General features: G+C 37.6%; 1 protein-coding gene across 1 annotated transcript in view; it reads left to right on the top strand.

Annotated features, from left to right (window-relative positions):
• Nucleotides 1-21,410, top strand: part of pik3c2b (phosphatidylinositol-4-phosphate 3-kinase, catalytic subunit type 2 beta) — a 56,658-nt gene that overhangs the window by 10,385 nt on the left and 24,863 nt on the right. Inside the window, exons 5-14 of the mRNA XM_077203398.1 lie at nt 2,346-2,466; nt 5,283-5,394; nt 5,959-6,038; nt 6,132-6,195; nt 6,855-7,001; nt 7,321-7,354; nt 8,030-8,225; nt 11,474-11,596; nt 12,060-12,227; nt 16,474-16,585. Of these exons, the coding sequence (XP_077059513.1) occupies nt 2,346-2,466; nt 5,283-5,394; nt 5,959-6,038; nt 6,132-6,195; nt 6,855-7,001; nt 7,321-7,354; nt 8,030-8,225; nt 11,474-11,596; nt 12,060-12,227; nt 16,474-16,585 (1,157 nt within the window). The remainder of the gene's footprint in view (nt 1-2,345; nt 2,467-5,282; nt 5,395-5,958; nt 6,039-6,131; nt 6,196-6,854; nt 7,002-7,320; nt 7,355-8,029; nt 8,226-11,473; nt 11,597-12,059; nt 12,228-16,473; nt 16,586-21,410) is intronic.

Here is a 21,410-nt window from a genome sequence, read left to right as displayed (position 1 = left end):
TACTAACACAAACCTTAACCGAACACAAACCTTAACCTAAACCCTAACCTAACAGTCTACTAATAACTCAGAGTTAGTTGACATGTAGTTGCAAAGTTACTTCTAGTGAAGTGTAGCCAAGTATGGTGTCCCATGCTTGGAAGGGTGAAATGCAGAGTACAAATTCCAAGTGTACACACACCCACAAACACACACAGCAGTGAGTATTGAGCACGTGAACACATGAGAGTAGAAGAGAGTGCAGTTCATTTACTCCCCACCTACATTTCCTGCCTGTACTGGGACTCAAACCTGCGACCTTGAGTTACAAGTCTAACTATGTAACCATTAGGCCACAACTACCCAGTTAGTGAATGTCTAAAGTGGACCATCGAAAAAGTCATTGGGTTTAAATAATGAATGATCTGCCCTTTTGATTTGATAAGATTCTCAAATTCATTGGAAACCCTAAAATAACTAGCAATTTAAAAGTTTCTAAGCCCGACCTTCTAAAAGTCATGAAATAAAATATCAACATTCAGAAGTTTAATATGAAAATGATTATAGTGAATATAAACATAGTCACAAAAACTCAAGCCATTGGTCAATTCATGAGTCAGCGTTGCTATGTCAAGGTGCTCAAATAAACAGAGCACACAGTTAAAAAACACACAGAATGCCTATGTTTACACTTTTTGGTGGAAATCAACTGACAAGGGGTTTTACTTGTCTCAGCATAGTAAACTGGAATGAAGTATTTTAACATAAAAAGAATTACATCACCAGTAACATTAAGAAATGTGGAAATTGTGCTTTACAGAACAAATGTGGGTTACAAGTGTCTTGTTTCTGTCTTTAATGTGCGCTACTTGCACTCTCTGTGGTCTCTATTTGGAATGGACCCAGATACACATTCACATTAATAAAAAAAAAAATTAAAAGCCTAGCCTCAAGACTCATGTTCAAACAGAAGTGCCCAATTCATTAATGAGAAAGTACGGAGGAAACTGAGGTGTGTGAGAGAGAGACAGAGACGGGCGTTTATCCAAAATGTGATCCCACTGTGACCGCAGTGCAGTACATCTGCCCAGTTAGGGTGTAATTAGTGGGAAGGGTGGATTTAACCTTTTTCTGTTTCATCCCTACCTCTGCTCTTTATTTTCTTTTCTTCCACATCCTCCCATTGAAGTGACGAACATTGCTTGAAAGCGAAAATTCACATCTTCTTTGTCTGTCCACTGGATGTATTCAGATCAGGTGGTGCTAATTTAATGTATAGGGAGCATCTGGCCGCATGTTCATTAAGAGGAAGGGATGCACAGACTTGTCACTAATTGATGACCTCTTATTGATCTCGCTACAAGAAAAACCAATACCTTTTGAGACATACTGGGCACTTATTCTGTTTCTTTGTGCTCACTACCGTTTGTTAGCTAGCATTTGTTTTGTGAAGTTACTTAAGCTTCTCAAGCTTCAAGCTATTCATGATTTAGTTTCAAAGTAGTTAAACTATTTTTACATGGCTGGCTTGACTAAGTCAGAAACTATGCAAGTTATTAACTAAATTCATTGAAGCTTTTTAAACCGTTAGTATCTAAGAGATAACTACCATATTGTTTTTGCGCAGGATAAATGTTGCAGATTGTAAAAAATGAGTATCAATGTGACAGACAGAATTATATTTGAAAAGATTAATTTACGAGCAAATACAGCTAATAAAACTAAAACCATACAAAAAATAGGGAGAGTAAAAGACATTTGTAATGTTACTTTTTTTTCAGTATTTTTGGTCAAATAGAAAGTTTAAAAGACAATAATATTTTAGTGAAAACCATGATACAAAAGGTTTCGATTTCAAATAAATTAAGCAGTACAGCTGTTTTAACATTAATCAGAAATGTTTCTTAATCATATTAGATGTGACACTGAAGACTGGAGTAATGACTGCTAAATACATTTCTAAATCTATTAAAATAGAACATTTTATTAAAATTGTAATATTTCACAATATACCTGTTTTATGTATCTGTGAATGTACTGTATTTTTTATCAAGTAAATGCAACCTTGGTAAGCTTAAGAGACATTAAGAAATTCTCTCCCTAAACTTTTGAAAATTAGTCTACTAGTGTAGATGACAGAACATTCTAGGAAAATATATAAGTTATTGCCTCAATTCACCTGTAATACAGATGCCAATTTTAAAATAGTGTATGGTTTTATTACCTCTACTTGTTGTAAAAAGTTGCAAGTTACAGGAAATGCTAAAGTCTACTACTAAACATTTTAGTTCTTTACTTAACTTTACTTGCATGATGAGAAATAACCATCCAAGTGTAATGTTAGTATTTTTCTTCTCTTCCCACAGGATCTTCAACCATAGATCTGCTGATCTATCAGACCCTCTGCTATTCCCATGATGACCTGGATATGATTGATGTGGACGACTACCTGCTGAAAATCTGTGGCCAGGCGGAGTTCCTCAAAAAGTAAGAACTAAGGGTTCACCAAAAAGGGTCTTGACCTCACTTCTTGATGCTTTGTTTGCTTGCATTCTAAATGCATAGAACTTCAATAGACATAAATCAAGAGTTACATAGTTTACCCTTCATCTTTAGTCTGCCATATTACTCTCCATAAAAAGGGCAATTAGCAGCCTTCTGATGAAAGCTTACTCTGAAAATTCCACTCGCGCTGAGCTTTTATAAGGTAAAATTAGAGGCAACCACTGCATTTTAATTACGATCCAAATAACATTCTCCCATAATCTTTATTAGAAATACACTGGTCGACCGAACATAAATCAGAATCAGATGGTTTTTGCTCTGAAGGCACAGATGTTTTCTCTTTTTTTTTTTTTTGTTGGCTGATCTTTAATATTCCGGACTTGCGCACAAACTGCATTGGAATCATTGCAATATTTCAACACAAATGAAATTTTGGGAAAAGTTTGAAAACAGGATGTTAACACAGGCCAGAGACGGGACACGCTGTAGATGGAAGCAAAGAAGAGAACACAGAGCAAATACTGTACCAGGCACAGCAAGTTCATTGTTTGCGATGCTCGAAATATAGGAATAACTTTTTTTTTAATTTATTGTTTTATACATATTGAATTGAATTTACTTTCAGTCCACCTGCTGTTTTTGTTTTGTGGGTGTCTATGTAGCATATTGTCACTTTAAATGTTGTTTTACTTTAAATCTTGAAATTTTACTATCCAATTCAAAAACAACAGCTCATGCTACATGGGTGTAGCATCTTTGTCTGGATTGTGATACAAATATCTGTAGCCAATTAAAATTAGAGGCAACCACTAAATTTTAAAGGCTAGTTTGCCTGTTATAGAGCAAATAAAGTTTGCTAAAATAAGTTTGCTTAAAATATCGGAATCAGTCAATTTGCTTGTAACAATTGCAACCTGCCATGAAAAATCGTGATTGGTGCATCACTAGACTTTATGATGTTCATGTCTGGCAATAATTCATATTCCAGGCTTCTAAATACTGTTGACAACAGGATTTTTTTTGGACATTTACACTTTTCTTCCAGGGGATTAATGTCCACCTCACATTGGGGAGAAAATCCAACCGCTCGCTCATATGTTGAGCCAAAGCATTATGGCCAAAAACAGACCCCCTGGTTCTTGTCAGTTTGCAGTGTGTTGCACAAACTGCTGGCGATGATTTCGACCTGCAGCTCAGGCTAGAAACCTGTACATTAATTTATCCTGCTTCTGTTACCATTTTGCGGGGACCAAAACACAAACTGGCTTATCCACCTTGTGGTCTATTGGCGGGTTTTAATCCAATCCAATTCGCCTTAAACCGCTCGACGATGCTCAATGACTTTTTGATTTAGCAAACAATTACTGAGTGGGTGTTTTTTTTTTTTTTTTTAAACTGACACTTTTCCTGCCTGGAGTTTTCATTGCAAAGTACGTCACCCGGATCGTTGGTCTGATTGGTTGAAGGACTATTCAATTGCGCACCGAGTCATTTGAACTATGCCCGTTGATCACGCCTCTTGTGCAGTAGAAAATACATAGCATACTCTCCAGACTAATGTTCAATCTTAAAAGATTGAGCTTGGTCTGGTGATTACCAGACTAACAATGAACTACATGTTACAAGCATGTCTGTTGTAAGTACATTTGAGTTGTGGGTGGAAATGGGGTGATTCCAAAAAAAACTAGCTGAACTTTAAGATCTGCGGTTTGTGGTCTGAAAAGTTCCTTGTCCTATAAATATGGCCCTTCAATTGTGGTTTCATAAAGACTAGCTGCACTTATGTCTGTGGACTGCTATAACCGCATTTGGTTTTCCCATGACACGACCACCTTTTTGAGGCAGACATAACCACTCTTATGTGTGCTCTGTTTTTTTCTTTTTTTTTTAAAGGCCACTTGACATTTTTGAAGTAGGCAAAACAAACAGAGCTGAGACTGTGTCTGCGACAAGAACCGCAGGTGTGATTCGGTTGAATGTGTTGGTTGTTTTTGCTGTGGGTGCAGCTGTGTGATAGGAAGTGTGTCTTTTCCTGATAACCATGTGCTTGTGCAGGGCCGTGAGGAGGTGGAACTTTGTGTATGAATGTTTTAAAATTAAGTTTCAGAACAATAACGTACTTCACTCATGGAGGCCTTTTTCTGGGTCATCACACTTTCTTAGTTTTTCAGTTTCTGAATGATTGTTAGTGTTTCATTGACATTTAGAAGAGCAGTTTGTAGGATTTTCATACATAATTGTTAAACCTTGGTCTAACAATTATGTATGAAAATCCTACAAAAAGAAAATGTACAATTTTAAAAGAAAATGTACAAAACATCCATAAAATGGTTTGTGCGCTGTATTACGAGACAAAGGGGGTGTTTTTGAAAAATCTCTTGTGCTCCTCAAGCATTTATTTGATATTGTGATATTTTAAAATATACTTATTTTAAATTGCAATCTGATTTATTCCTTTGGCAAAGCAGAATTTTCAGTATCCATGACTGATTTCTGAAGGATCACGAGACACTGAAGACTTTCAAATATGCTTATTAAATTTTTTTTTTTAAATTTTTTTTTTAGGATTCTCTGAATCGAAACGTTTTTAAAAACCTTTCAAATAAATGCTGTTCTTTTAATTAAAATGAATGTCTTTTACTCTCAACTATGCTCAATTTAATACATCCTTGTGGAAGTTTAAAAAAAAAATGTTTATCTTACTGACCCAAACTTAAAAACGATATAGTATGCGTTTATAAAGACATTATGGACTAATAGATCTCAAGTTTGCTTTTGCCTCTTTCCTTTCTGCTAAGCACTGAGACTCTGGCGAGCTTTGAGTACATCCAGCAATGTCTGAAGTTTGACTGGGACATTCGACTCTTCCTTACCAAACGGAGTTCTGTCAGCATGGAGCTCACCCGTATGGTAAGACCAAAGCTGACAGCAGGTGGATTAATGACCCAACAACAAGTTTTTGTCCTGTTTAAACCGTTGAAACCGCAGGAAGCACCTTTAGGAAACATTATTATTATTATTTTTTTAGACCGATTAACACCAACTCTGCACTCCTTGTGTACTCAATTCTTGAAAGTATAAAACCTTCAGTTACAGGTTTGAATGAGTGCAATCAATATTAAACCTACTGAATGTTGAACACTTTAAAAAAGCAGTCCACATTGCGCCAGGCATGTTTGTCCATCATGCAGTTCCTCAAGCTTATTTGGAAAATTTCAAAAACCATTTATTTTTGGCATTCATGTTGCCTTTTATTTAGAGTACAAAACATATACAGTATGCCTGGAATACACCTAGATGATGCACTTAAAGATAAAGGAATCAATTTTCACACCAATGACATTGAAGAAGTGTTTCCTTCACACTCTTTTGTTTAACCAACACCATTTATGAATTTATTCATAGTGTAGAAGATAATGGTGTTTGAATTCTTAAATGTTTGCATTATTTAATGAATGTTGTTGTTGTTAACAGCTTGAGGATGATGATACTCCATCTACCATGAACCACAATATTCTACTGCAAGAGAGGCCAATCAAACAGACAGTGACCAGGTAGTAGCGATGAAGAGGAGGTTTAGGCTGTTGTATGCACGAGTGATTTAACTTCCACACTGTTTGAATCATACTCTTTTATTTGTGTGACAGGGAGGCACTGACTCTTCTCCTGGATACCTTTCACAACGAGGCTGAGTCTTTCCTTTTATCGGAGGTAAGCTTGTTACAAACATTGCTTATCTGAAGATTGTTTGATAATGAAATTTAAACGTGTTGGAACGCATTAGTTCTTCGTCCAAAACACGTTTTTGTCTTACCCTGATACACTATGGTAAGCCTTAAAAGTTACCTTTAAAGTGGAGAGGTGTGATCTATGGGCAATCCAAATCACAAAGCTATTTGTGGTTGCCAAACCATTTCCTAACCATTCCCTTCATCTGCCATTGGACAAATAAAAATGCTAATTAGCCTTTTCTTCCCTATTGCGATGTATATCCAAGTGAAACTGCTTCTCAAACGAAATTGATTTTGTACATCGGGGATTGATTGGATCGTTGTGGTTTTTCTCATATGATATGAGTGGCAAGTTGTTCTGCCCTCCTGCCTAAAGTCAAGAGAAGAGTCGGTGCGAGAGGAAGTTATTTTGATTAAAGTTACGAGGGCACATGATTTAAAAAAATAACGAATAAAATCATTCAGAATAAATAGTGCAATATTTCATAAAGTAAGAATCGTCCATTTTTATTTCATGGTGACAAAGTATTTGAATGAGCATATGCGTTCCAAAAAAGGTAATTTTGACCAATGTGGTTTTTGAAATGCCTTTATCCATCCTTCTATTTGTTTCAGTGGGTTTTTTTTTGTCACTTGCAGGTGGAATTACCATTGCATGTGGAGCGTTTAGTGCAGTCGGTGAAGGCCCTGTGTACTTCTCTTGCAGCTGTTGAAACACCTGACATCACTGCTGCCCTAAACCAGCTGCCAGCTTGTCCCTGCAGACTACAGCCTAAAGTGCAGAAGGTAATGCCTTTGAACCGGTAGTCACAAATCTTTACATGGGAAATTATTTAGAAATCTTATAAGCATATAGTTTTTTTTTTTTTTTTTTGCTGACTACTTTCATGTGAGCACAGACGCATGCTGCAAACCTGCAGCTTTTGCTGCTTATAGTTCCTCAAATGACTAGACCATTCTCTGCATAGCTTAAACCACTAACCTTTAAAACGGCTAGAAATGCTATGCATGTGTTTTTTTTCTTGGGTTTTACAAGTTTCATTTCCACTACAGAAATGGCACTATCTGGTATGCATGCTTATGTCTTTTTCTGTTTATTTTATAGGATATCAGTGTCTTGACGAAGAAAGAAAACAGAGGTACGGTGCTACAGGTCATATTTCGGTCTTTGTCAAACAGAAGCATTCAGCTTTTTTAAACCCAACCTTTACTATTTTTCTAAAAAAAAATAATTATTAGAAGTATATTTGAATTATTTATTAGTTTTGTAAAGGTTTTTTTTACTTTTTAAGTCCTCAAAAATATATGAATGATATTTCTTATTAAGATTTAGTGACTGTTTCACAGTGCTTTTATTTATTTAGCTACTTAATCAAATATATGTATAGAATGAATTTGTAGTTCAAAATGGTAAGTTCGGTCTGGAACAAGGATAAAACGATGACAAAAATATCCACAGATGTTGGTTCAGTCACCTCTACTTGTCAAGTATGGACACACTTCTGTTTGCCTCTTCCTGGGGTAACATGGTTGAGGATATATGCAAGTGTTTCATGTTAGTTGGAAGTGTGTTTATGTAGATCTGCTACAATGATGCCTGTGATCCCAGATAGGGATAAACAGGAAGGATGCACCCTTGTGCATGACATGTTAAACTTTAACATTTGGTGTGCATTCCTGCTGCTGCTTCAGTCAACATTCTAGGAGCATAACATGCAAAAAAAAAAAAAAAATTCCGGGTGGTGTAATAATTATGAATAATTCTTAGCATCATAATCTGTATATAAACAGCAGAACCTATTTTTCCTTTACAGTGGCAATAGTGGAGAAGTTGACTGCAGCTATCTTGGATCTTGTGGAGCTGTACTGTAGCACTTTCAATGCTAATTTCCACACCATGCCACACAGCAGCAGATCCACAGCCCCCATACAGGAAGCTGGCATGGTCACCAACGTCCTTTCCTTCAGTGTTTACGCAGCTCATCGCGTTCCCATCACATGGGCTGCCAGGTAGTGCTATCTTTCTTGGTTTGGATATATCAGCCTGTGAATCAAGCATGCATTATACACTAGTAAAGTATTATTATTATAATAATAAATAATACAAAAAAATTAAGCAGCACAACTGTTTTTAACATGATATAAATACAAATTTTTTCTTGAGCGCCAAATAAGCATATTAGAATGATTTCTAAAGGATCATGTAACGTGAATTTTCAGCAGCTATTACTTCAGTCATTAGTTTGCCATCACAGGAATAATTTGCATTTTAAAATATATTCAATTAAAACACTGTACTATTGTGAAATGTAAACAAAAATTTATATACACATTTTTTTTTTTTATCAAATGGATGAAGTCTTGGTGAGCTTAAGATGTCTTTAAAAAAATATCTTGCCGACCCCAAACTTTTTAACGATAGTGGTACACTGTAACACCTTTGTGTTTACATTGTCACTTGTGCACTTGTTTATGTTGCAGAATGTGGGTTTAGCTAAAAATTGGAATGCAAAAAGATTATATATGTGACTCTTTCCTACAACTTTTATAAAATGGGTAGATGGTGAATATGAAAGTGGGTTGTATTGTCGGTTTGAACGAGTTCAGATTTGCAGTTGTGAAAGTTCTTGTTCGTTATTAAAACCTGTCATTCCGGATTGCTAATCTGTTGACATTTGCAAAACAGACTTTCCATGGTATCATCTTACGTGCTGCGATATGCCCCATTTCTATGAACAATAAACTGAAAGTAGAAATATTCAAAACATTTAAGGCATATAACATGGACCATTTGGATTAATCAGAAAAATAACTAATTCCTGCCTTGGTTGACTTTCACTATTATTAAGTCTAATAGCACGTGTTTGTATTTGTACAGGAAGTACTTTTTTCCCCAGCAAATAGCTTTCCAGATAGCATGCTCGCCATCTGTTGATCACTCATGGTCTCATTTGTGACTCAAAAAAACCCTGAAGGTTGCATTTGCAGATTGATGCCTCTACTTCCGCAATAGTAAACTTTTCCCGTGGTCTGAATTCTAAAGACTCTGGAAATTAGAGATGCAGCTGGACACCAGCTGTCCACGTTGCTGATCCCCTTTGATAATCCAGCAGGATTATTTGGTGTTATGGTGCACAGAACTTTTAGAATTTCTTTTCTCAGTCTTCTCCACCCTCTGTCCTAACCTAGAACCATGAAAACCCCTCCCACCAGTATGGAGACAGATGCTGGCCAACCCTAAATGTCACTACACCTCGCCCAGTCGTTCAGTGATAAAGTAATACAGCCATTTACCTCCTCCTCTCAGCACAGGAATGGTCTCTCCCGCCTATTGACCTGTACTACTGCTCTTTGTCTCCCTCTGAAACTGATGCTGACTGGAACGGGCCATCACAAAAGAGCACGTATGGGAACTCAGCATAAACTTTGACCTTTTGAGGCCAGGCAGAGGGCAGGCTGGGCACCAGGCACCTGTGCAGTGGTGACTGAGGGCTGACATTCCCCTGCATCCATCTGCTTTTGGCAATTAGTCAATCAGATGGTTCCTTAAGGGCTGATATATAATCCACTTCCTTTTTTTGTATTCAAGGCTCAAATCTGATCTCAGATCAGTGTTAAATGGTTATTCCAAACGTTATTTTTCATGAAGATGGTGTCATTATTAGGAGGGTGTTTTTCTGGATCCTCTAATCAGTATTAGGATTAGTAACATTAGTGTTACACTCATGTGTTTTTCTTCCCTCTCTGGTATTCCATTTAGCTTGGGAATGTTTTTCTTTCTATTTATATCTGTCTCAGAGTTCATTGCCCATTTTGGAGTCTAAGTGCTTAATTTGATGTTGAATGATGTGGGAGAACATTGTATAATGTCGGGATTAGGAGAGAGGAGTTTGAAAAAGGTGGCAAGGTTTCCACGACCATTTACTGCGCTTGTGAACCCAAATATAAAAGCAGTCTGTTGATAAAGGCTTGTTTTCTAAAGCATCAAGCAGACTTCATCAAGTGTTTAGGACATTCAAGACTGACTCATGGTTAAGAGAATACACAAAGTTGGATTCTTCGCCTTACAGAAGAAATGCATATCTTGTTGGACTGCTCTGCTTTTCAAGAATTTATTTTTGGATGAGCTCAAGTCACCCTCAAGTTGACGGGGCACCATTGACTTAGTATTTTCTTTTTCCATACTACGGAAGGCAATTGGGTCCATCAACTTTTTGGTTAACTGTATTTTCAAAATCTCACCTTAGTGTTCAGCAGAAGAAAGAAACTCAACTTGGCCTCAAGTTGTTCCCAACCTGTATATGACAATTTTCATTTTTAGGTGAATTAAACCTTTAATAAAAATAGATGACAGTTTTACTTAGTAATCTCTATTAAGGACTTGTTTAATAAAATCTTACCAGCAAAAAGTTTTTGAATTTGTCATATGTACATGTATAACACCTTGTTTTTGTTTTGTACATGTATAACACCTTGTTTTAGTTTTGTTTTACTCTTAAATAATTGGTAGAAAACCGACTCATTGCAATCTCTTGTCATGAGACATGGCATTAATATCTTATCTACCTACGTAAAGCATGAAGTTAGTCATGCCACTCACATGTGACCTTTGCGGATTTCTCATGGTCACCATAATGGCAATATGTCATTAGTAAATAAAATGAATGCAGACATGAATATGATCACCTGAATCATGGACTGTATATTTTATTAAAGTCAGTGCTTTAAGATGATTAATTTGAATTTGAAAGAGAATTATGACAGTATTTTTGTCAGGTGAACATATCCTATCCAAATGACATTCCTTTGAAAACGCTAATGAATTTTTGAAAAATTCACACTTTTCCATGCAATTGCAATGAGAGGGGACTGAAGTTAAGTTTCTAAAAATGACCATCAGTGTCATACCTCAGAATTCATGTGGACTAAGACTATTTCTGTTGTAAGAGACTTGTAATAAGCAGTTTTATAGAAAATCTTGACATTTCAGCATTCAGAATAATAGCAATTTTGGAATTTAAAAAGATTGGAATTAAGAGAATGATTGAGCAATCTATCGATCTAGTTCATAACACCAGGCTGAATGAATCATACATTCTGATCTGGTGTGAACTGATCTGGTGTGATTTGGTCACAGTGGTTATGTTAGCAGCTCTCTGGAAAGGGTGATTTTAATGGCCTATTTTTTTTTGGCTTCTGTTAGATTTTTGCTTCCATTTGCTGATCTCACCCTCTTTTTCTTTCACAAAAATTCACAGCTATGAGAATTTCTTCCTGTCCTGTTCTCTCACCCACGGTGGGGTGGAACTATGTGCCCCCCAGCACACCAGTAAACAGTCTGTCAGCAAATATCTCTTCCACCTGGTAGTGTGGGACCAGAGGTGAGCCTGATACCAATCCACACATGCTACACAGTCCCATGAATACAATCTCTTAAAAAACAAACAAATGGCCTAAAGTTTGAACACGTTAGATCTTAGTTTGTTTACCTAGTACTTCAGATGTAAAATTTGAAAATAGCTCATCCAGCTCCGCTTCCTGTGGTTGTTTTTGTACTCTGCCCTCTTCATTGTACAGTTTTGTTATTGTTCTGTTATATTTCAGTAGTCAGTTATTATTTTCTCCATCCTAGTAAATATATTTAGGTACATGTATGTAGGTGTGCATGTATTATTATAACTCCAGGTGTAGGTGTTACAATATTTTATTTTTAATTTTATATTCTTGTTCTTAGTTTTAAGAGCAAACAAGAAATTTCTAATTGTTTTTATGAAAACGCATTGCCATTTCAAAAACATGGTTGTGACTGGCATTATTTATTAATTTTCCTTTTTCAATGTATAGAGTTTGCTTCCCCGTCCAGATCAACCAGTTGCCAAGGGAGTCACAGCTGACTGTGATGCTATATGCCACCCCTCTACCGCCCCCTGGAAGTGCGGAGGAGAAGAGCAAGCAGAAACGCAGCATTGAAGCTCTGGGCTGGGTCACCATGCCTCTATTCAACTTTAGACAGTAAGCATGGATCTGTCTGTTTTTATTATTATTGCTGTCTGACTGTCACATTTTGTGTGCTTTTGTCATTAATGATGATTGAATGAGTGCATGTCATATTGGAGGGCATGAAAACGGGCTCTTTAAGCACTAGAGTTCTGTTGATACTCACCTCCTACAGCAATCCAGTTGTGGTGTTCAGAACAGACCGACTTCTGCAAGTCTGACGCGGCCTACAAACACCACACACACTAAAACAAGTGCTTTTTTTGTGTGTGTATTCTAGTTCTTGAGAAATGGTGTATTTAGAAGTAAATAACAGTATGCAGGTAGGGGTGGGCGTTATGGCAAAAATGTATCTTTTTTTTTTGGAATGTAAAAAAATTAAGCACTTATTTCATTCGAGTAGGTGTATTTGACACTAGCATTCAAGTAAGAAATAGAATAAACAAATGTTAAAAATCTAACGCTACATACACTTGATAGACACTGATTCTTATTAAAGCTATTTAGTGTGTATATATTATAATTTTTTTTTTTTGATGTTTATTTAAAACCTGCATTCTAGTTCTCATAAATCAACATAACAGGCTACATAACAGACAAATTATACAAGTGCATGGTTTGAAAAGGTGGATGAAGCAAACGTTTATATAATTCCAAACCCCCTCACATTCAACACAAAATGCAATACAGAAACAATATATAAACAAAATAATTCAAGAGCAACAATATTCTTGTACAGTACATACAGAAGAACAATTGTTACTATGTAATTGGTATAAGACAAACAAGACAAAACATCGCACACACACCACACACCCTTACAAAAGACACTGGCCCAAACACTCTCTGCCTCTACACCCTCTCACCACTAGCTTCATGCTGAGGGCATCATTCTCTGTCCTCTACATATTTCTTTATAACTTTTTTTTTTTAAACAAATATTTAAAATGAATTATATTAGGACAGGTTTTTAATTCATCCACCAAATCATTCCAAAGCTTCACTCCTCGCACTGAAATACACATAGATTTTAAAGTGGTTCTAAATTTGGGTAAATATTTGTTTTTATTTCCTCTTAATGTGTAACTATGATGAGCATCTCTATCACGAAATAAATTTTGAACATTAGGAGGCAAGGAATTTTGAGATGCCCTAAACAAAATTTGAACAGTTTTAAAATTGATCACGTCATGCAATTTAAGTTCTTCCAGCTCTACAAACAATAGATTGGATTGATGTCTGTAATGAACACCAGAGACAATCCTAATGCCCTTTGTCTGCAGAGTGATCAAGGGCTGTAAGTGAGTTTTGTAACGGTTCCCCCAAATTTCAACACAATAATATAAATATGGCATAATAAATTAATGATACAGTAGAAGTCGAGCTTCAGTGTTCAGTAAATTACATGATCTTTTCATCATTCCAACACATTTAGCCACTTTTGTCCACAGGTAGCTTATGGGGTTTCCAAGAGATCCTCTCATCTATTATAATGCCCAAAAATGTATTTTGTTGAACCTTTTCTATTAGTTTGTCATCAATAACAATTTTAACAGATATATTACAATTACTAAACAGCATAATTTTTGTCTTTTTCAAATTCAAAGACAGTTTATTAATATCAAACCAGGTTTTTAACTTTACCAATTCCACAGTTACCGAGGCCAAAAGTTGCTCCAGGTTGTCATCGGCACAAATAATATTGGTATCATCAGCAAAAAGGATAAATTTAATTTTCTTTATTTTACATGCGTACATTACATTTATTCAGTGATTCTCTTAGTATTTTGTAGTTTACATTAATTACAAACGACATCAGGTTTATTAGGCTGCTGTCACTTTAATACCTCATGCACGGAGCTAATAAACAGACGCATTTGGTTTTCTCCCAAGGGTTTACATTAATTTAAGACCAAACCGACTGTTTATGTAAACCGTGTGTGTTTGATGGTTTAAGCGCCATAAGATGCGAAAGATATATTGGTTTACTACTCCTACCTTATTTGACAAGCTATAAGTGTGTGCGCTTCGTGTGTATGCGCTAAAAAAAGATGTCAGAACAGCGTGCGAATAAAAGGTTTAACCGGCAGGGATTTTTTTAAACTGACAACCCTACCTCTGAGTTAGGTGTGCGATATCATGATTTTTGATCATGGACGATTAAAATGTATCTACGAGCTGTTTTTGAAGAAATTTCGTAGTAGCCTATCGTGCATTCTATCTGTTGCAGTTCTGGCGCCTTCATCTCAACATACTGTACAACGCGACGTATATTCACGCCAAATGTTAACGCGGAGGAACGGGACACTGCAGTTAACAAAAGTTTATTATTTGCATGTGCTTTAAAGCCTTGCTGGTTAAACATTTCATTCGCGTGCTGATGCCCTGTTCTAACATAGACTTTAGTGCATTTAGTGAGTCTTGCGCTAATACTGTCAAATGCACACAAGGTGTACATAAACACAGTTGATTGTGTCTAAAGTGAAAGCAAACAGAGAAAATTGAGAAAATATGCTTGTTAAATGCGTGTATATTAAAAGCGTCGAATACAGGTCTTAAAGAGACAGTAGCCTTAATAGTAAACATGCTGCCGCTTGTCATTAATGACAGAATTTTTATTTTTGGGTGACCTATCCCTTTATTTACTCACTCTAATGTTGTTCCAAACCTCTAATTTCTTTCTTGTGCTGAACACAAAAGAAGATATTTGGAACAATGTGGCTAACCAAACAGTTGCTGGTCCCCATTGACTTCCAAAGTAGGAAGGAAAATACTATGGAAGCCACTGGGGTACATCAACTATTTGGTTACCCACATTCTTCCAAATAACTTCATTTTCAACAGAAGAAATAAACTTATTTGGCTTTAAAAAAACTTAAAAGAGTAAATGATGACCATTTTAATTTTTGGGAGAACTATCCCTTTAATGTTAAAACAACAAAAAACAGAGGAAATCATACACTGCTCTTGACTGAGAACTTTAATAGTATCTTTAATAAGAATCACTGTATACTTTATACAGTGACTATTTTGTTTTATTTTCATATTTGTTCATTTATTTTTTCATCTACAGTAGATGTATTTAGCATTGAAGAAAGTAATTAAAGCAAAGCACTATTTCATTTTGTATATTAAGTTGAGTATGTGTAATGTCATTTTCTTTATTAAAAATTAAGAACAAAGATTTCTATCTTCGCCACTGTCTGCCATTCTTTTATATTTTGTTACCTAAGGCTCTGTTTTTAAAATAGGGACATTAGTTTGCCTTTAATGCTCAGTCACTTGCAAAATGGTAAAACCAATATGAAAAAGAATTGTGATCTGATATTTTGGCCATATCGCCCACTCCTACTCCGAGTTAACAAGATGTAAATGTGTGTTGGGACGGATGTGCCAGAACTGCAACTGATGGAATGCACTGTAGCACGATACTATAAAATCCACGATATGCAATTAAAGAAATATCGATCGTTCACATTTTAAAGGGTAACTAAACACTAAAACAACTTTTTTTTTAGTTAATGATCTGTAAGAATGGAGCTTCATAAATGTTTTTCATTGATTCAAGTAAATTTTTTGACATTTGGGTTTAAAGTGTTTTAATTCTACAATATATGGTGCAAAAACGTCAGAGTGCTGCCCTCTTCAGGTTGAACGGTGGCTACTGCAGTTGAATTTTCCTATTGGAAGTTGTTGTACCCTCTGACGTCAGAGTACCAGCTAACCACAGAGAGATGCATCTCTCAGGTGCACGCCCCCCCCTCCGCTGGGCTCTGCCCACTTTTCAAGCATTTTTCAAATATTGCCAGTGGCTGGAGTCTGGCTCTGACCAGGAGTTTAGTTACCCTTTAATAGTTTATGGGTGGATTATATGGTCACATGCTAGTCCAACTAAATAACTTAAAATCTACATGTCATGCTTGAACATTTTCATGCTTTTGACTTCCATCTTCAGGAACTTTGAAGTGGAAAAAAACAAAAAACAGCCAGGCTTACATAAGTTATTGACGTTGCCTAATTTTTTTTTTTAGGAAGGTTCTCATGTTTGCTTAAAGATTTGTTTGCAGGGTCCATATAACATTACTAGCAAAAATATTTACCATTGCCTGTAAGCTATAAACACAAAAATGTGCTTGGTAGGTCAAGTATGTATTTATATACTCCATCTTTGTCCATATCCTGTTGTTGCTTGTTTTGTGCATCCATAAGCGGATGTTAAGTTTTTTTTCTGACCCTGCGCCCTATTTTCCCTCTTCCTTAGCGTTCTGACGTGTGGGAGGAAGCTGCTGGGTCTCTGGCCTTCAACCGCCGGCAGTGGAAATGCTCGTTCCAGTACGCCCAACTTCAGCCAGCCAGACAGTGTCATCCTTCAGGTTTGGCCTTATTCTCAATTTAATGTGTAATCATACAGTAAACAGTTTCCAGATTGTCCTGCTTTATTACAGAACTCTCTCACCCACATTCTCTGTAAACACGCAACACTCTCCCTTTCCATAAAATAGTTTTTCTCCCCCTATTTTTTTGATTGATCTGTCCTATCCAGGAGGTTGCAGTGTGCCAAATAGGCCCTTATCAGACCTTAAGGATGAGGCTTCCTTTTTTAAACAAACCCGCCATCTAATTTTCATCCTTTTTCAAAGGCCATTTATGCATACACTCACATAAGCTAACTATTGCGGACACATGCATGGACAACTTAAAGGTTTAAGATGTTTATAATTGACGAGCAGTACATTTTTGAAGGCATGCTTATGTATGCTTAGATTATATGTAAATGAGTATAATAAAGGTAAATTCTGTGCTTGGCTCATAACTTTGGCAGTAATCGTGTCAGGCCAGTGTGCTAGTGGAAATGTAAAAAGGAACTGTCCCTCTCCTTGCAAAATGTCCTAAAAGTAGGTCAGGTAGCTCTGCAGAGAGAGAGAGAAAGATGGATACACATGTTTTATATGCATCTAAATAACAAAATGAAATGCTAAGGACATAGTCTGACAACACTAGACATTTTATGATTTTGTTGTTGCAAAATAACGTGTGTGTGTATATATAGATTCAAGATATCACAGTTAATAACATTTACATATTACTTAGTGTTTTTTTCCCACACGTATTAGTGCATGTTATATTGGAGGGCATGAAAACAGGCTCTTTAAGCACTAGAGTTCTGTTGATACTCACCTCCTACAGTAAACCATATGTGGTGTTTGGAACAGGCCAACTTCTGCAAGTCTAACACGGCCTATAAACACCACACACACTCAAACAAGTGCTTTTTTTTAGTGTATTGTGGTTACTGAGCATAATTGGTGCATTGAAAAGGAGATTACTGTTTCTAAAGCAGAGTAAATACAGAAGCAGAAGGAATCAAGACTCATTGAACACACATTTAATGGTCACATGCACACAACTTTAATATAGATAATGTCATACTTGAAAATGTTCACGCTTATGTAACTTCCTGAAGATGGAAATTCAACAGTTATTGACATATCCTAAAGCAAACATGTGAACCTTCCCAAGAATTTGACTTTGTTGGCAGGATCCATAACTTTGGCAATAATAGGGTTGGGCCAGTCTGCTAGTGGAGATGTAGGAATGAAGTACTATGAACCGTAAAATTGGCTTTATCCGAAATTGCATACTTCCCTACTATATAGTAGGTGAAAAATAGTTTTTTGAAAGCCTACATTTATTTGTAATCTTTCACAATATTACTGTTTTTACTGTATTTTTGATCAATTTAAAGTAACTGCATTCTAAAATGTATTCGAATAGACAACAATTTATTCCTTTGAAGACTGGTGGCAAAGCTGAATTTTCTGCATCATTACTCCAGTTTCACATAACTCTTTAGAAATCATTATAATATGATGATTTGCTGCTCAAGAAACCTTTTTTTTATCAATGTTGAGAACAGATTGATTGAACGAAGTAAGATTTTTTTACCCTAAAATAATGTTTCCAAAATCGTTTCAGTGGTTCATCAAGTCGTGACATGGTGAAATGCACTTATGCCACAGCTTTGCGGTCCTTTATCTGATATATCCACGCTATGTAAGATTGCCAGATTGGGTCGCGTTTCTGTAGTTCTAATGAGACCTAAGAAAACAACTAATTTGACTTGTTTTACGGCAAGCGTTACAATTGCTCGTTTGTGATTTTGGAATACATCATACTTTCATAAAATCATGCATCATACTCTACCTTGTCTGTGGCCATTGTTGATTCCAAAGCCGGTGCTGGATAAACAGAGCATGTGCGTGCGCGTGCGACAGTAGGCTGCGGTAGGCTAAATTATTTACGACAGCGGTAATGGACAATTTCGTTTCCAACCTGTAGGGCGACCGCAGAGGAAAAGTTACTTGGTGCTGCTTTACCATTTCAAATATACATGGTTCTTTCCATTCAAACAATATTAAAGACAATTAAATTGTTACAAAAGATTTGTCAATTTTGGTCAATTGAATGCATATTTGCTGAATAAAAAGTAATTTCTTTCCCAAAAAAAACCCGAATCCCATACTTTTAAATGAGTAGACAATACATGGCAATGTAGTTTTAAGCAACAGTACAGGAAACGATTTATTAAGCACACACAGATGCAGACAATCATCACAAACACCTGAGACATGTCAATCCCAGACAACCCTCGGCCCTTTGAGACACCACTTCCTCCCCTTGCATGAATATCCTCTAACACATTCAGACGTGACAGTTCACCGCCGCTCTCTGTAAACAGCACTCCCCGCTGGTATTGTTCTGAATCTGTGTGGTAAATCACATGTGCGCATAGTTTTTCTCTTCACTCTGTCGGGGCCTCTGTGAAATTCCCACCCTCCGCACAGGCCTCCAACTATACAATCCCTGTTCTTCTTTCTGCAATCTCAGGGTGCCAAGCCAGCCCATAGCAGTGCCAATAGGGCTCTTTTGTGCCCGAATGGCATGGCTTTGTCTAAGGGCAGTGGGCTGTGCAGTTTAAACTGGGAGCGAAGCCTGGTCCTGGTCCTGGCCCCGGCCTATTCAGTAGGTTCTGCCCCTCATTAAGGTGCTGGGGTTATTCAGTGCATTTGAGGTGGCAGATTTCCCTCAGTAAGTACTTGCAATCTGCCCCGTTAAACCGCCCCACAGCCATGATGCATCTGGGGCTGATGACACATCTGGGGCTCGTTAAAACTGCCTAACGTGCGCTCGCTCCCCTTAGCTTCTCTGCTTGTCCTATCCGCCGATACTTTTCTCTCGCTCTCTTCTTTGACCCCATTTTTCACATTCTTTCTATTGTTACGAGCCTGGCTCAAAGCAAGCAACAGAGTAGGGAAAGGCCACACACACGGAATAGGAATATAGTATATTTATTAAATTAATAGAATGTTAACAGAATAAACTTTGCTCAGCCAGTACTGAAGTTGGCTTTGAAAAAGAAATAAAAATATAAGCAATCGGAAATAAATAAACAAAACAAAATCATAAACGGTGCGGGAGAAATGCAACGGAGGCTGGTTCTCTTCCCGGTCTCATCTGAAGCATCTTTAAAGGCCCAGACCAGGAACTGATTAGCACAAACTCCAAACACCTGTGCCCAGCTCACCTGTAGGAGACAGACACAGCCAGGAGGAGGACCCAGGCAAGGCCGTGACACCCCCCTCCTTACGACAGAGGCCTCTCAAAGAGAGACTCTGGAAAAATTACACACTTCTTTTCTTTCCCCATATAAGAATAAACATCAGATATAAACAAAAAAATACTCAACTTTGTCTAGGGGTTATGGCTTGGCCACTCCTCCCAAGCCGGCAAAGCAGATGCAAAATGGTCACTTGAGTCCAATAGGCCCCCCACCCCTCCACTCAATCCCTCCCTCAAACCCAAGGCTCCAGCAAGTCCCGGTACCTGGAAAGCCAAATTTAAGGAGACTAGGCAGAGAAAGAGATAAGAGATACAAGAGAGAGACAGCCAGGACAAGACACTGACTCACTCCGGCTCACACGGGGCACGGGACAAGGCGTCAGCCATGACGTTGTCCACACCTCGAATGTGCCGGATCAGTAAGCTATACGGTTGTAAAAATAACACCCAGCGCATAAGGCGCTGACTTGGGCTCTTTAGAGAATATAAGAACGTTAATGGGTTGTGATCAGAATAAATGGTAACCGGAACAGCACCCCCACTTAAATAAACATCAAAGTGTTGTAATCCCCATATTAAAGCCAGTGTTTCTTTTTCGATGGTCGAGTAATTTAACTGGTGACGGTTAAACTTTTTTGAAAAGAAACACACTGGCCGGTCTACCCCTTGCTCATCTCCCTGCAGGAGTACGGCCCCAGCACCCACGTGGCTAGCGTCGACCTGCATCTGGAATGACTGGTCCATGCGGGGAGCCCTTAACACAGGAGCAGATGTTAACAACAACTTCACATTATCAAATGCGGCCTGACAAATCGCAGTCCAATCAAATTTAATACGGCCCTTCAAAAGGTCAGTCAATGGGGCAACAACAGTGGAAAAGTTAGCACAAAACCCACGATAATACCCAACCATTCCTAAAAAGCGTCGAAGCTCAGGTTTGGTAGCTGGAATAGGGAAATTATCGATAGCCACCACCTTAGCATGCACAGGCCTCACCTGGCCCTGCCCCACCACCTTCCCCAAATAAACAACTGTCGCCTGGGCAAACTCGCATTTAGCGAGGTTTACAGTGAGGCGAGCTTCAACTAACCGTTTAAAAAGAGCCTGGATACGCTCAAGATGTTCAGACCACCCGTCACTATACACAACCACATCGTCCAAATAAACAGCACAGCCCTGTAAACCAGAGACTACGCGGTTCATTAGTCTCTGAAATGTGGCGGGCGCATTTCGTAACCCAAAGCTCATCACAGAGTACGAATACAGGCCAGACGGCGTTATGAAGGCTGAAACCTCCTGAGCCCGAGGTGTCAAAGGAACCTGATAGTAGCCTTTAAGTAAATCAAACTTACTTACAAACCTGGCCGAACCTACCCTGTCAACACAGTCTTCAACCCTTGGGAGCGGAAAAGAATCTGGCTTTGTGATGTTATTTAACTTCCGATAATCGGTACAAAATCTATACGTCCCGTCAGGTTTACTAACTAGAATGCAAGGCGAAGCCCAACTAGAATAAGAGGGTTCTGCCAAACCATTATTCAGAAGATACTTCACCTCTGCCTCTAGGTGCTGCTGTTT

Source organism: Siphateles boraxobius, unplaced genomic scaffold (genome assembly GCF_051911475.1).
Source record: "Siphateles boraxobius isolate OS27281-9 unplaced genomic scaffold, OSU_SipBor_1 5, whole genome shotgun sequence".
NCBI lineage: Eukaryota > Metazoa > Chordata > Actinopteri > Cypriniformes > Leuciscidae > Siphateles > Siphateles boraxobius.
The sequence above is the reverse complement of the archived record's forward strand: the minus strand, read 5'-3'. Positions and strand labels throughout refer to the sequence as shown.